Here is a 16,112-nt window from a genome sequence, read left to right as displayed (position 1 = left end):
GCCATGCAATGTCACCCAGAGGCGCATAGTGCCGATGCTATTGTCGCTGTGCACTTCTTGGTCACTCACGTTTGGGAATATAAAACATAGTTGGCTCAGTGTGGTTGTGATCATCGGTTAGGGTTTATGTTTCAGTTGACACTACTATCTTTGGTTAGCATTTTTGTAATATTTGCAATGTCTCTTCTCTCCTAGTCACCTCACCTCTCACTAAGCATAATCTCATAAGTAGAACAGGGCAGCAAATCCTTATCGACCCTCCATACTCACGGCAGTCAAAACCCTCCTTCCCATCGGTCGTCAGGGAACAGAATGTAAGAAGACATGAAGAAAAGAAATGTGACAAATGAGAGGAGACCATTCAGCCCATCAATATCACAGTGATCTGTCCAAACATTTCATCCACACACTGTTTAATGGCTGTCAAGCTTTCCACTTGATACAGCAGATTCTGACAACTCTTTGTGTGAAAATGAGCTTCAGGGTTTAAATTTAAAACGTCTGCTGCTTCATCACAGAATTAAAATCTGCTATGCTTCCTTCTGGCTGCTGGCACTATAATACAGGAACTTGAGACTGCTGAAGGAGAATCCATTCAGGCAAAGTAGTTGACGGCTAAGCTTTGGAGGACCCCGCCTGGTAGGATTTCCAGCTGCCTTGGGCAGGCGTCATGTTACTATGAATACCGTGGCAGGAAATGGGACCGCTAACCGAGAGGAGGAAGGAGAAAGGAAGCAACAAAGCAACGGGCTTGGAAAGAGGGCGGAGTCAAACTTCACCTGGGGACGTCGGCTATTTGTGGGGTGGCCACCCAGTAGAAGGAAATGGTGAGGTGAATACCCGAGAAGACATGGGGGTTTGGGTATATGGCTCAGTTGTTCTCCGGTTGATCCAATCGGTGAGTCGGACTCGCTCTCTAATCCTCGGGATAGTGTGAAATTAGCCATATGCATCTGCTGACATCATTCTGCGAGAAACTTTAAGATGGGATATTCATCGTCATTTTATACTAACTGAATTCAATGATTCCCCTTCTTTTGTTTTTAGTACTGTTTTGAATATTTTGTATATCGTACCGGGGAGGGAAGGGGTGTCTGTGGGAAATGGGATCACTAAACGAGTAGCCCGTCACCTTTTTATGTGAATGTGTAAATACGGTTTTCTTGATCACAATACACTTTCAGATTTAATCAATTGTACCTATCGTCCATGTTTTTTTTGAGTATTGACGGGGGCGGGAAGTGGGACGAGGGGTCTAGGACTGAATACTTCAATGCTAGTATATCATTCGAATGTTCTCCACTTCTGCCACATGTCGTACCTTTTATAAGTCAATTGTTACAATGCAAATGTGAGGTTAACGCAGTAGTTATCCTGTACTCTAATTCACTATCAAACCAAAGTACTCTATCTACATCACGCCACTGGAGAGTGGAGACATGATGACTTGCTCATGCACGTAAGAATTTCACTACACTCTTTACATGTGACAATAATAACCCTAAAATGTATAAATGCACTTTCCGTTAATCATCACCAATGTCTTTTAGGGCCTGGTTCATTTATTTTACCAATGGCGTAGTGCTTACGAATACACTCACCTAAAGGATTATTAGGACCACCATTAAAATACGGTGTTTGACCCCCTTTCGCCTTCAGAACTGCCTTAATTCTACGTGGCATTGATTCAACAAGGTGCTGAAAGCATTCTTTAGAAATGTTGGCCCATATTGATAGGATAGCATCTTGCAGTTGATGGAGATTTGTGGGATGCACATCCAGGGCACGAAGCTCCCGTTCCACCACATCCCAAAGATGCTCTATTGGGTTGAGATCTGGTGACTGTGGGGGCCATTTTAGTACAGTGAACTCATTGTCATGTTCAAGAAACCAATTTGAAATGATTCGAGCTTTGTGACATGGTGCATTATCCTGCTGGAAGTAGCCATCAGAGGATGGGTACATGGTGGTCATGAAGGGATGGACATGGTCAGAAACAATGCTCAGGCAGCCGATGCCCAATTGGCACTAAGGGGCCTAAAGTGTGCCAAGAAAACATCCCCCACACCATTACACCACCACCACCACCAGCCTGCAAAGTGGTAACAAGGCATGATGGATCCATGTTCTCATTCTGTTTATGCCAAATTCTGACTCTACCATTTGAATGTCTCAACAGAAATCGAGACTCATCAGACCAGGCGACATTTTTCCAGTCTTCAACTGTCCAATTTTGGTGAGCTCGTGCAAATTGTAGCCTCTTTTTCCTATTTGTAGTGGAGATGAGTGGTACCCGGTGGGGTCTTCTGCTGTTGTAGCCCATCCGCCTCAAGGTTGTGCGTGTTGTGGCTTCACAAATGCTTTGCTGCATACCTCGGTTGTAATGAGTGGTTATTTCAGTCAAAGTTGCTCTTCTATCAGCTTGAATCAGTCGGCCCATTCATTCTCCTCTGACCTATAGCACCAACAAGGCATTTTCGCCCACAGGACTGCCGCATACTGGATGTTTTTCCCTTTTCACACCATTCTTTGTAAACCCTAGAAATGGTTGTGCGTGAAAATCCCAGTAACTGAGCAGATTGTGAAATACTCAGACCGGCCCGTCTGGCACCAACCACCATTCCACGCTCCAAATTGCTTAAATCACCTTTCTTTGCCATTCTGACATTCAGTTTGGAGTTCAGGAGATTGTCTTGACCAGGACCACACCCCTAAATGCATTGAAGCAACTGCCATGTGATTGGTTGATTAGATAATTGCATTCATGAGAAATTAGGTGTTCCTAATAATCCTTTAGGTGAGTGTAGACTGCGAAGCTCAAAAATGGTTGGTCAAATGTTAGGCACAAAGAGGTAGAAGAACAACCGTCCACATCCACTGCCAACACCACCACGGAAAAAGTGCATACTGTGATTCTGAAGAATCGACTATCAATGAAATGTCAAATCAAACACAAACTGGGTTTGCTATGGCATCATCCACTGCCAGCTAGCTTGGTATTCATGAAATCTGTGTAAGATGACAGGTCACAGAATAATAATAACTTCATTTATATAGCACCTTACCATACCTTTACAAGCAACTCAATGCACTTTTAACAGAATAATCAACAAAACCATGTACCATAGTTATTTGGATATTATCATTAATTAATATTATGACAATTTCTGACACAGCAGATATCAGTGTAAGAAATGGAAAAACAACCCGGTCATTTGTGAACAAAATGGAAACACTAAAGTGTAAAACAAACTTTCATTCTTATCAGAAACAGTTTCATATTGCTTTTGAATTAACACTAGAATTACCAGAGCCTACGAAAAAACGTGTAAATCCGTCCCACCTTAAATCGCTTCTTAAAATCGTTCACAGCTCTCCGCCAGCGTCTTTTGTCATCTAAATGTGCTGATAAAAATCAGGCTGCAAGCAGCCGGCTATTCCATCCCCCCACCGACTCAGAACGTGCACAAACTTCTCCCAGCTCAGGCCGTGATTGATTTTCTGGGAGTGAAGTGGAGTTTTAGAGTGGACCCCGCATCTGACACTGCTGTTTTCACATTGACGCGCGGTAACAGACGTAAACTCGGCTCCCCTCTACATCGGAGCAAGAATGCACATACCATTGCTTGCATACTAAAGTGTCAGCAGGCACTTTTCGTGGCATTACACACAGTTTTGAGCATGCCCTCTGCACACTACTTGTGACTTTAGGAAGGAAGTAAATAAATAAAGGTAAATCGTGTCATAAAATGATTTCTTCAAAACGTCGAATGTGATTTATTTGGCACGGACATGTCTGCATGCACTTTTTGTGGCATTATACATGTATTTTTTGAGCATGTCCGTGCCAAATAATCAACATTCGACGTTTTGAAGAAATTATTTTGAAAAAATTATTGTATTATTTTCTGGTTTAAATAAAATAACATAGCATTTAGGAATAAATACACAAAGTAGACCAAAACTGGACGCTAAAATGGCAAATATTTCTACAGCTACAGTATATTTACCAGGTGAACTGATATAAGCAGGGATGAAGGTGCTCCAAACAGCACAAAACATGTCTGCATGCACTCTTTGTGGCATTACACATGTATTTTTTGAGCATGTCCGTGCCAAATAAATCACATTCGACGTTTTGAAGAAATCATTTTATGACACGATTTACCTTTATTTATTTACTTCCTTCCTAAAGTCACAAGTAGTGTGCAGAGGGCATGCTCAAAACTGTGTGTAATGCCACGAAAAGTGCCTGCTGACACTTTAGTATGCAAGCAATGGTATGTGCATTCTTGCTCCGATGTAGAGGGGAGCCGAGTTTACGTCTGTTACCGCGCGTCAATGTGAAAACAGCAGTGTCAGATGCGGGGGTGGGGTGTGTTTGAGCTCGTGAACGCGGCTGAGATAATAAAACGGACTAAAAATAAAAAACCAAAGCTAACCTTTACAAGTATCATAAATGACACCGGCTGTTACAGACTGAAATCAAATGTATAATGTTATTCTAAAATAGTAAGACAGTTTACTTCTCAAAACGGAGTGGTGCAGGATCGAACTCGCGACCTTTTGATTCCCAGTCGGCAGCTGATTCTATTGCGCCACGGAGGCAGTCATAATCAACAGGTGTCAATGTCGCATGTTAAGGCGGCTTTTTGATTCTGCAGTTATATTTTTGAATAAAAGCGCAATTGTTGTGTTAGATTTGTATCTTTTGTGAAAGTATTTGTTTGATACTTCAGGCTTCATACATTATATAGTTTATGCCTACATGTTGTCATCTACTAGTAGAATATAAAAAACGTTTCTGTTTTAACAATGTGTTGACACAGATTACTGTAGAAACGGAACAGACATGAAATGCGTGTGTTCCAAACAACGATCTATTATTTCCACTCTAAAACTCCACTTCACTCCCAGAAAATCAATCAAGGCCTGAGCTGGGAGATGTTTGTGCACGTTCTGAGTCGGAATAGCCGGCTGCTTGCAGCCTGATTTTTATCAGCACATTTAGATGACAAAAAAAGACGCTGGTGGAGAGCTGTGAACGATTTTAAGGTGGGACGGATTTACGAGTTTTTTCGTAGGCTCTGGTAATTCTAGTGTTAAATGCCTCATACATAAAGATGGCAAGAGAACAACAATATCTAAAATTCATGTATATACATCCAACCATCCATCCATCCATTTTTACAACCCGCTGAATCCGAATACAGGGTCACGGGGGTCTGCTGAAGCCAATCCCAGCCAACACAGGGCACAAGGCAGGAACCAATCCTGGGCAGGGTGCCAACCCACCGCAGGACACACACAAACACACCCACACACCAAGCACACACTAGGGCCAATTTAGCTTCGCCAATCCACCTAACCGGCATGTCTTTGGACTGTGGGAGGAAACCGGAGCGCCCGGAGGAAACCGACGCAGACACGGGAGAACATGCAAACTCCACGCAGGGAGGACCCGGGAAGTGAACCCGGGTCTCCTAACTGCGAAGCAGCAGCGCTACCACTGCGCCACCGTGCCGCCCCATGTATATACAGCGGGGAAAAAAAGTATTGAACGTGTAAATGTTTTTCTCAGTAAATACATTTCTAATGGAGCTACATTTCACCAGATGTCCATAACAACCCAAGCAATCCACACATACAAAGACGTCAAAACAAATTAGTCCATAAATTAAGTTCTGTGTAATAAAGTGGAATGACACAGGGAATAAGCACTGAACACTTGAAAAAAAAGGAAGTGCAGAAAGGCCTGGAAAGCCAAGAAAGCAGCTGACATCTGTCAAACCTAATAGCGCCCTATCAGTGTAAATGAATATCAGCTGCTTTAGTCCGAATTAATGGTTTCTCATTCCCAAGGGGTCACACAAGAAGCACCTCATGATGGGTAAAAGCAAAGAGCTCCCTCAAGACCTTCGTAACCCTACTGTTGCAAAACATCCTGAAGGCACTGGTGACAGACGTATTTCTAAACTTCTGAATGTTCCAGTGGGCGCCGTTGGGGCCGTAATCTGCAAGTGGAAAGAACATTTCACCATAAACCGGCCACAACCTGGTGCTCCTCGCAAGATTTCTGACAGAGGAGTCAAAAGAAGAATCCGAAAAGCCAAGGACAACTCGTGGAGAGCTTCAGAAAGACCAGGAATTAGCAGGTCCAGTTATTTCAAAGAAAACAATAAGTAATGCACTCAGCCGCCATGACCTCTATGCACATTCACCACGCAAGACTCCACTGCAGAAGAAAAAACACGTTGAAGCTCGTTTAGAGTTTGTTGCACAACATTTGGACAACTCAATGAAATACTGGGAGTCCGGTCAGATGAGACCAAAATTGAACTCTTTGGATGTCATTGCACACACCATGTTTGGAGGAGAACTGGCACTGCACATCACCCCAAAAACACCACACCAACAGTGAACCAACTTCACAAAATTGAAGCAAGGATGAATGGAGAAATGTAGTGGGACGTTCTTGATAAGAATCTACTGCCATCTACCAGGATGCTGAAGATGAAACAAGGGGGGACATTTCAGCAAGACAAGGACCCCAAACACACAGCCAAAGAAACGTAGACAATAAAGAAAATAAAGAAGCTGCTAGAATGGCCCAGTCAATCACCCAACTTGAATTCAAATGAAAATCAATGGAAAGAACTGAAGATCAGAGTTCATAGAAGAGGCCCCCAAAACCTTCAAGATTTCAAGGCCATTTGTGTGGAAGAATGGGCCCAAGTCACACCTGAGCAATGCATGTGACTTGTTTCTCCACACAGGAGGCGTCTTGAAGCTGTCGTTACCAACAAAGGCTTTTCTGCTAAGTATTACATTTCAGTAAGCGTGTTCGATACTTATTCCATCTGTGTCATTCCACTTTATTACACATAACGTATGGCCTTATTTGTTTAGATTTCTTTGTATGTGTGGATTTCTTGGATTGAACCCCCAGCAGATTTTATTTTTTCTCCAGCCATCTGGAGTTTTTTTTGTGTTATTTCTGTCCTCCCTGGCCATCGGACCTTACTTTTATTCTATGTTAATTAGTGCTCCCTTATTTTAATTCTTATTTATTTTGTCTTTTTTTCCCTTTCTTCATCACTTTGAGCTACATCATTTGTATGAATATGCTATAGAAATAAATGTTGTTGTGACCGACATCTGGTGAAAATTTCATGTCAATAGCCCCATTAGAAATCCATTTACTGAGAAAAACGTTGACGTGTTCAGTACTTATTTTCTCCGCCGTATATACAGTACCGTATATATCTGCATTTGACTTAGGCAGGTGTACATGGCAGCACACTAAGTAGAGACATTCTGATGTTGTTAAATCTAAAGACACAAAAGCAAACAGCACAGTCCATAGTAGTTTCAGTAGATTAAGGATGAAGATGGAGTTCTTGATTCCAGAATGTGATGAGCTGACCCGCTGACACGGAGGAGAGGAAAACAAAAAAACTCCTAAGATTGGAGTTGTAGAAGAGCATAAGCACAACTGCCTAACCACCACTCAACGCTTAACGTACAGTTACGGTAATAATGGCGAGGCATTTTTTGAAGATAATCATCACTACAGATGAAACATGGATTCATCAGTTCAAACTGGAAAGTAAACAGCAACCTGCATGGCCCTGACGTTGCGCCCTCAGATTAGCTTCTATCTGGTCCACTTAAACGTGACTTAAGAGCTCGTCGAGTTCTCGCATACCAACACGTGAAAGCAGCTACACATGCGTGGCTGAGAGGACAACAAAAAATGTTTTTTTTCGGAGGGCATAAGGAAACGTGTGGAATGCTGGACCAAGTGCACTGAAAAGCAAGGGGACTGTGTGTGTGTGTGTTTGTATGTCCTCTACTGTAGTTTTAATAAAGTTTAGAAACAGATTGCGGAAAATTACTGACTTACCCTCTTTGAATGCGTATAACCAGTAAGCTCCCCCGACAAGCACAAGGGATATCCAGAGAAGAGTAAAATGGAGCAGCCATTAGTGTGGGTCAAAACACAAGGGTTAACAGTACACAGAGCACAAAGAGACGTTAAATAAATAATCAAAGATAAGTTTAGAAAAGTCTTACTTCCATTGTCGGATGTAGTTTAAAGGAGAAAGATTGCATCCAGCATCTGCCAACGCTTTTCTATATTGTTCCATATCAACCTGCATTAGAGCAGAAAAAAAAAAATCAAAAATTAGGAAAAATATTTCTAATTTGATAGCCAAAAAAGTGTTTTAATATGCTATAGTTGCAGGATGTATACATTAAACATATTAATTTAATGTAGAACGGTTAGTATTCCTAAAGGAGTTTCTAAAAAAAAAAATTCAAGGTTGGCCTGTTATTTTCGCAATTTAAGTCACTAATGTACTTGAAGTACACCCAAATGTGTTAAGTTTCCCGTTAGTGGAATTTTCAAAATGGGCCGTGAAATAAGTAAATAAACAGAATTGAAAATTAAAATGAAAATAACCACAACATTGATCAGCATGACATCTCATTTTTTCTGGCCGCTGGAAGATGGAAACTTGTCAAAGCTAAGCGACAAGACAGATGAAGCCCCAGTACAACATCGGTTTTGGAGTTCTGCAAAACAACGGCCTATTAATTACAATCCCATAAGAGGCCGTGCTTCGGGAAATAACGTAAGAGCAGAAACTGCTGCTTCAAGTTAAAAAGTGACACAATGCGGCCCCTTAAGGGCGTCTGTTTTAATACTCGGCTCCTCGGCCTGCTTCTTCAACATTGCACTGCACCAGCTTTTACCGTGGCTGACCACGTGACTTCACCTTGATATATTTTAGAAGCAGGGTGCCACAGCGGATAAGGACCTGAGTTCTAAAGAACAACGTGATAGGGTCAGCAGTTTTCTTTTCATTTCCTATTCGCGTTTGCCTGAGTTATTTCTGGCAAACACTTCTGAAGCCAAAGAAGTTAATCTTGTTTTTCTCAGAGTTGTTGTTTAAAAGATGACATATTTTTGGCGATACCTCACAACACCATTTTATTTTGATATGGGTGCCACCATTTTAGAGCAATTGCATGGGCTGTTGCCATGGCAATGTTTACCCAGGAATATCTGGGAACGCTCCACGTGTGATGTCACTGTGTACGGACCCGGGTTGACACAATATGCTTTTAAGTGATAACGACTGGGAGAAACAAGTCAAGCTGAGTACTGAAAGTCAGTCTACTCTGATGCCAAACCATAATCACAAACCAAAACTCAAAGACCTACAAAAGTGGCTGCAACTCTTTTACCAGGAAGTCAGTGATTAAGGATTTGTAGTTTGCACGCTACTCAGGGGATAGTCCATCAATCCTGGAAAGCAGCAACCTACGATACCATTGCTTTGATGACATCACGCACGTCACGCATTCCTGGAAATTCTGGGAACGATCGCCTTGGAAACATCAGATGCCTAACTTCTAAAATGATGACGTGGTATAACATTTTGATGGATGTTCAAAAAGTTTCTGCACTTATTTTTTAAACTCTATTTATTAAGAACTAGCTGTCCCCTAATAGTAAAACAGAACAGAACAGAATGGCTCTCCACTCCTGGCGTCATCCCCCTCCCCTCAGCCTCTCTCTCGGATCAGTGCGAATATAACGCTCCTGCAAGCAAACTATGATTCTTAGCGTGATGAGAGAAGTCGCAAAATCAACCGCAATGTTCAAGTAAAGTATAGAACAAAGCCCGATCTAAATCTTTTAAGTAGTTCTCTTGTTCGCTAGCTAAGCGGAGGTAAGGTACGCTCCGAGGCTGGAGTGTGAGTGAGGAGGGCCTCGCCCCACTGCATGTCTCTCAGATTCGTGCAAATAAATCGGTACCACAAGTGAACTATGATACATAGTGCAATGAGAGAAGTCGCAAAATCAACCGGAATACTCAAGAAAATTATTGAGAAACACCCGATCTAAATCCATTAAGTAGTTCTCTCGTGAAAAAATGGACAGACAGATGTTGGATTTCATATATTTAGAGATTTTCAAAACAAATGACATCACTTTTCCACATAGTCACCATAATTTGCGATGCAATTTTCTCAGCATCGTACCAACTTTTTAACGCCCGATTACTACTCTTCTCATCTTCACCGTTTCCAACGAAAACCTACAAGTGTGGAAACTTTTTGAATGTCCCTCATAAATATATTCAGATTTTTCAGATTGTTATAAAACAAAAAAAAAAAAAAACAACACTATTTTTGAAATCCTTGAGTCCAAAGCCCTCCAAAAAGATGTATCATCTTTAATATTTATTCAGGGGAAACCAACAAAAGGTCACCAAAAACAACAACACACCTGAGAGACCGTGTAAAGGTGTGCACGTGCATTTCCGGATCATCCGAGATTGGATAACTTCAGGTTTTGGTTTACAATTGTTTTCTTTAGACAAGAAGTGGCATCAGATCATAGATTTTGTTACAAGGAACACTGAGTTTTGGTGTCTGTAATGCTTTGACTCTGTAATGCTATTGTGGGCTGCATCAGGAGTGGACAGGAGGAGGAGTACAGAAAGTTAATCAAAGACTTTGTTAAATGGTGCGACTCAAACCACTTACACCTTAACACCAGCAAGACCAAGGAGCTGGTGGTGGATTTTAGGAGGCCCAGGCATGGACCCTGTGATCATCAGAGGTGACTGTGCAGAGGGTGCAGACCTGTAAATATCTGGGAGTGCAGCTGGATGACAAATTGGACTGGACTGCCAATACTGATGCTCTATGTAAGAAAGGTCAGAGCAGACTATACTTTCTGAGAAGGTTGGCATCCTTCAACATCTGCAGTAAGATACTGCAGATGTTCTACCAGACGGTTGTGGCGAGTGCCCTCTTCTACGCGGTGGTGTGCTGGGGTGGCAGCATAAAGATGAAAGACGCCTCACGCCTGGACAAACTTGTAAAGAAGGCAGGCTCTATTGTAGGATTAAAGTTGGACAGTTTAACATCTGTGGCAGAGCGACGGGCACTAAGCAAACTCCTGTCAATCATGAAGAATCCACTGCATCCACTGAACAGTGTCATCTCCAGGCAGAGGAGCAGCTTCAGTGACAGACTTTTGTCACCGTCCTGCTCCAGACAGACTGACGAGATCGTTCCTCCCTCACACTATGAGACTCTTCAATTCCACCCGGGGGAATAAAATTAATAAATTTTATTTTAATTTTTTTTATTTTTATTACTATTTAATTTAATATTGTTTCTTTGTATCAGTATACTGCTGCTGGATTATGTGAATTTCCCCTTGGGATTAATAAAGTATCTATCTATCTATCTATCTCTGCACGTCTATCGGCCAAGGCTGATCTCCTGGTCTTTTTCATTAAAAATCCTTGTGTCTCTCTTTGAGTCAGAACACAAAGCTTAAGTGGGCATAAATAGATTACATAACTTACTCAAGAGTTAAGAGCATAGTCCTAAATGTCCTATTGTGCAACCAAAGAAAGCAAATTACACTGGAATGAGAATTGGTGCATCACACAAAGTAATGGCTATTGAGTCGACTACCTGTGCTTTTTTTCTCTGTAATGAGAATACAGAAGAGCACATGTTGTAAAACTTGCAGAAGACCAGCTTAGCTTGGCTGTGGACAACAGGGTCGTAGTCATACTTCTAGCAGAGTGTTAATTGGTCGTTCACCACTTGTAAACAGAGCAGCCTGTCCAAAAGCACACACTCATATCCAACCGATGTGGTCTTCAATTAACACACGGCCGCTATCTTAGAGAAGATAAAAGGATTGTGATTACACGCAGAAGATCCACAAGAATAGACAGGAAAATCAAAGTAAACTATGAGAGAAAGTGTCACACTGGTGCAGCCATTAGTACATCAGGCTCATCACAAAGCTTGAGCTTTTGAACTGATTACCAGCCTTACCCTCTCATTCATTGGTCAAGAGTCACGTCTTCAATTCAAAAGACCGACCCCATCTGAACATTCTTCACTTTATGTACTCCTATCATTTTCTGGGGGCATTTATTTAACAATATTCTACCCAAAAAAAAATGAATACACATGTTTTGATGTTGTGAGTACGCAACTGGATAATTGATATGTGGATTAGGCAAGAAAAATTATTTTTTTCATGGATATTTTAGTATTTTTGGCTGTTGTTGTGCGTATTCCCTGCTGATCTCCACTGAAGCCATTTTATCAAATACTTTGTTATCTTGGTTTTTCATAAAAACATGAGATTAAAATGTTTTCTGAGCCATCATCAGATAAAACATGGGGGAGGTAACAGATTATTTTTGAGTGGAATATTCCTTTAAAGTGTGATTTTTCTATTTTTTTTTAATTTGTAAGCAAACTTTAAATTTAATGAAAGTCTGCTGTAAGAGTTTAATTTAACTTCTGATTTAAGATAATACAAGTTTGAGTTAATATGAGAATGCTACTGTGTGCCTGCAGACCCTCCAAGGAATCTTATTGGTCAGTTTGGCTTTGGTCTGACTTGTCAATCATCTTTGAGGCAGGAAGTGCTGGGCAAGCGAGGCTGACCCGCGAGGATACCGAGGAAAGGCGAGGGAGGAATGCTGAGAGTCGTCTTGAAACACACAGAGGTATTTGCAAGAATATAAATGTTGGTTTTCCGGGGGGATAATGGGGGTCTGCCTACTACTGGTGGTAGACAAAAATGCAGACAGGAGGAGAGCAAAGTGCCATGAAATGCCAGATTCTGAGAAGCAGGCTTAACGGGAAAGCAATCAAGAAAGAAACACACAAGGTTAATGAAGAAAACTGCAGGAGGAACGCTGAGGGAACATGTAAGGCAAGAGATATGACATAATTTAACATTCATTGTATTACCTGCCTTACTAACATGGTTAGTAATCGATTGAAATTCTGTCTCTTATTTCCTTATGATCACAGGTTAGTGGAAGTTTAGATGATCAGAAACAGAGTTTGGCAAAAAAACAAAAGAGAAACACAAGTTCAGCCTCAAGACACTTTACCTCAGATGGCGGTTGCTGGGATGTGATGTAGTAGATTAAGAAAAGTCTCATCTTGTCTTCTGGGGTTCCCGCTATGAACACAAAAGAAAGCACACACTGAGCTGCAAGAAATACACTTTAAAAAGTTTTGTTAAGTGTGCTCAGTTCTGTTGTAAAACACCACAGTGACAGACAAGGCGGTGGTGAATGCCACAACCTGTAGACAAAAGGCCAGACCAGGACCTCACCAGTCTGCAAACACTAGCCAGGCTGCCCCCAAACTCAATGGGCCGGCTTCAAGGCCTGGACAGGTCCAAGATGGGGCTTAGCCTTTGAATGTTCAGAAATATACTTTAACACTAGAATTACCAGAGCCTACGAAAAAACTCGTAATTCCGTCCCACCTTAAACTGCTTCTTAAATCCCTTCACACCTCTCCCAGCGCCTTTGTCTTCTAAATGTTTTGATAAAGAGAAGCTAGGAGCAGCCGGCTATTCCATCCCCCCACCAATTTAGAACGTGCACAAACTTCTCTCAGCTCATGCCTTGATTGAGTATCTGGGAGTGAAGTGGAGTTTTAGAGTGGAAATAATAGATCGTTGTTTGGAACACACGCATTTCATGTCTGTTCCGTTTCTACAGTAATCTGTGTCAACACATTGTTAAAACAGAAACGTTTTTTATATTCTAGTAGTAGATGACAAAATGTAGGCATAAACTATATAATGTATGAAGCCTGAAGTCCAAATAGCAAAGAAACATTTTCACAAGAATAACACAATTGCGCTTTTATTCAAAAACTGCAGAAACAAAAAGCCGCCTTAACATGCGACATTGACATCAGTTTATTGAAACTGCTTCCGTGGATCAATAGACTCAGCCCCCGCTTAGGAATCGAGAGGTCACGAGTTCGATCCTGTGCCTCTCCGTTTGAGAAGTAAACTGCTCTTAGTCTTACTGTTTTAGAATAAAAGTATACATTTGATTTCAGTCTGTAACAGCCGGTGCAATTTATGATCCTCGTAAAGGTTAGCTTTTTTTTTAATTCACTTTTCATTCTCTGCGGTGGGTTGGCACCCTGCCCAGGATTGGTTCCTGCCTTGTGCCCTGTGTTGGCTGGGATTGGCTCCAGCAGACCCCCGTGACCCTACTCGGATTCAGCGGGTTAGAAAATGGATGGATGGATGGACTTTTCATTCTCTCAGTCGCGTTCAGAATCAATCCATACAACCCCATCTGACGCGGCTGTTTTCACTACAGACGCGCTATAGCTCTGCAGTGTACCACAATGCATACTAACGCCAAACCCCCAGGACATGCAGAATAAAGAATGGTAAAGACCAGTAACTTCGGCGCTATATGCAATCATCAGACACTCCCCATCTGCCCGTGTCGTTCAAACACAGGAACATATATTGGTGTAAAGTATAACAAAAGTGCACTTTTATTCAAGTGCACTTTTTCCATCGCCTTTTCCTGTAAGAAGCAATGTACACACTTCTCTCTATGCTGTGGTTTCTATTACACACCTGAAAGAAAGAGACAATACATGTGAAAATATAATCGCACTAATGCAATATTATTTGAAAACGAACAGCGTCAGATCGGGTATGAATGCAGGAACTGGAAATTCTCTGATGCGAGACCTTCAGCCAGGGAAGAAAGTACAGTGTCAGGTGCTCATTCAGTGTAATAGAAACCATAGCACAGAAAGGTGTGTACACGGCAACAAGTACACGTGTCGTAAATGTAGGAAGGACGGTCCTTGGGTGTGTGGGAACTGTTAATATTTGAATGTGATGATTTTATATGGCACGGAATGAAAATCTGCACTTTTTAGCATTGCACCATGCAAGATGTCGTATCAATCGCCGACTGTAACTTGCTTTCTTTTTTCTTCGGTTATACAGGTGGTTTTGAATAAAAGTGCACTTGTTTTGTTTGCGAAATGAAGTGTCTGCGTGCACGTTTCGTGGCATTACACGTGTATTTTTTGAGCATGCCCGTTTGAGCGGTATAAAAAGTATTGAAAAGTACAACAAAACAACGGGCAGATGGGGAGTGTCTGATGATTGCATATAGCGCCGAACTTACTGCTCTTTACTATTCTCTCCTCTGCATACCCGGAGTACAAAGAAACAGAATACAGACGCGCTATAGCTCTGTGCTGGACCACGATGCATACTAACGCCCCCACCCGGTTCTGACACACAGACGCTGGCGAAGCTGCCTTCTTCGTATCTCACCGTCACTTGATTTTCTTTTTGTTAAGTTTTATTGAGTGTTCCTGCCAGTCCCCGCATGTTGCTGTATGCTGGATATTTTCACATGTATTGTCTCTTTCTTTCAGGTGTGTAATAGAAACCACAGCATAGAGAGAAGTGTGTACATTGCTTCTTACAGGAAAAGCGATGGAAAAGTGCACTTGAATAAAAGTGCACTTTTGTTATACTTTTACACCAATATATGTTCCTGTGTTTGAACGACACGGGCAGATGGGGAGTGTCTGATGATTGCATATAGCGCCGAAGTTACTGGTCTTTACCATTCTTTATTCTGCATGTCCTGGGGTTTGGCGTTAGTATGCATCGTGGTACACTGCAGAGCTATAGCGTCTGTAGTGAAAACAGCCGCGTCAGATGGGGTTGTATGGATTGATTCTGAACGCGACTGAGAGAATGAAAAGTCCATCCATCCATCCATTTTCTAACCCGCTGAATCCGAGTAGGGTCACGGGGGTCTGCTGGAGCCAATCCCAGCCAACACAGGGCACAAGGCAGGAACCAATCCTGGGCAGGGTGCCAACCCACCGCAGAGAATGAAAAGTGAATTAAAAAAGCTAACCTTACGAGGATCATAAATTGCACCGGCTGTTACAGACTGAAATCAAATGTATACTTTTATTCTAAAACAGTAAGACTAAGAGCAGTTTACTTCTCAAAACGGAGAGGCACAGGATCGAACTCGTGACCTCTCGATTCCTAAGCGGGGGCTGAGTCTATTGATCCACGGAAGCAGTTTCAATAAACTGATGTCAATGTCGCATGTTAAGGCGGCTTTTTGTTTCTGCAGTTTTTGAATAAAAGCGCAATTGTGTTATTCTTGTGAAAATGTTTCTTTGCTATTTGGACTTCAGGCTTCATACATTATATAGTTTATGCCTACATTTTGTCA

General features: G+C 41.8%; 1 protein-coding gene across 2 annotated transcripts in view; it reads right to left on the bottom strand.

The window, feature by feature from the left end:
- The window catches only part of scfd1 (sec1 family domain containing 1), a 181,024-nt gene that overhangs the window by 71,240 nt on the left and 93,672 nt on the right, over nt 1–16,112 (bottom strand). For both annotated transcript variants that reach the window (XM_039741264.1, XM_039741263.1), the window contains exons 16-17: nt 12,960–13,030; nt 8,077–8,156 (exon numbers count right to left, since the gene is read on the bottom strand). In XM_039741264.1, coding sequence (XP_039597198.1) covers nt 8,077–8,156; nt 12,960–13,030 — 151 coding nt within the window. The remainder of the gene's footprint in view (nt 1–8,076; nt 8,157–12,959; nt 13,031–16,112) is intronic.

The sequence above is a fragment of the Polypterus senegalus genome, chromosome 18, assembly GCF_016835505.1.
Source record: "Polypterus senegalus isolate Bchr_013 chromosome 18, ASM1683550v1, whole genome shotgun sequence".
NCBI classification, from domain to species: domain Eukaryota; kingdom Metazoa; phylum Chordata; class Cladistia; order Polypteriformes; family Polypteridae; genus Polypterus; species Polypterus senegalus.
The sequence above is the reverse complement of the archived record's forward strand: the minus strand, read 5'-3'. Positions and strand labels throughout refer to the sequence as shown.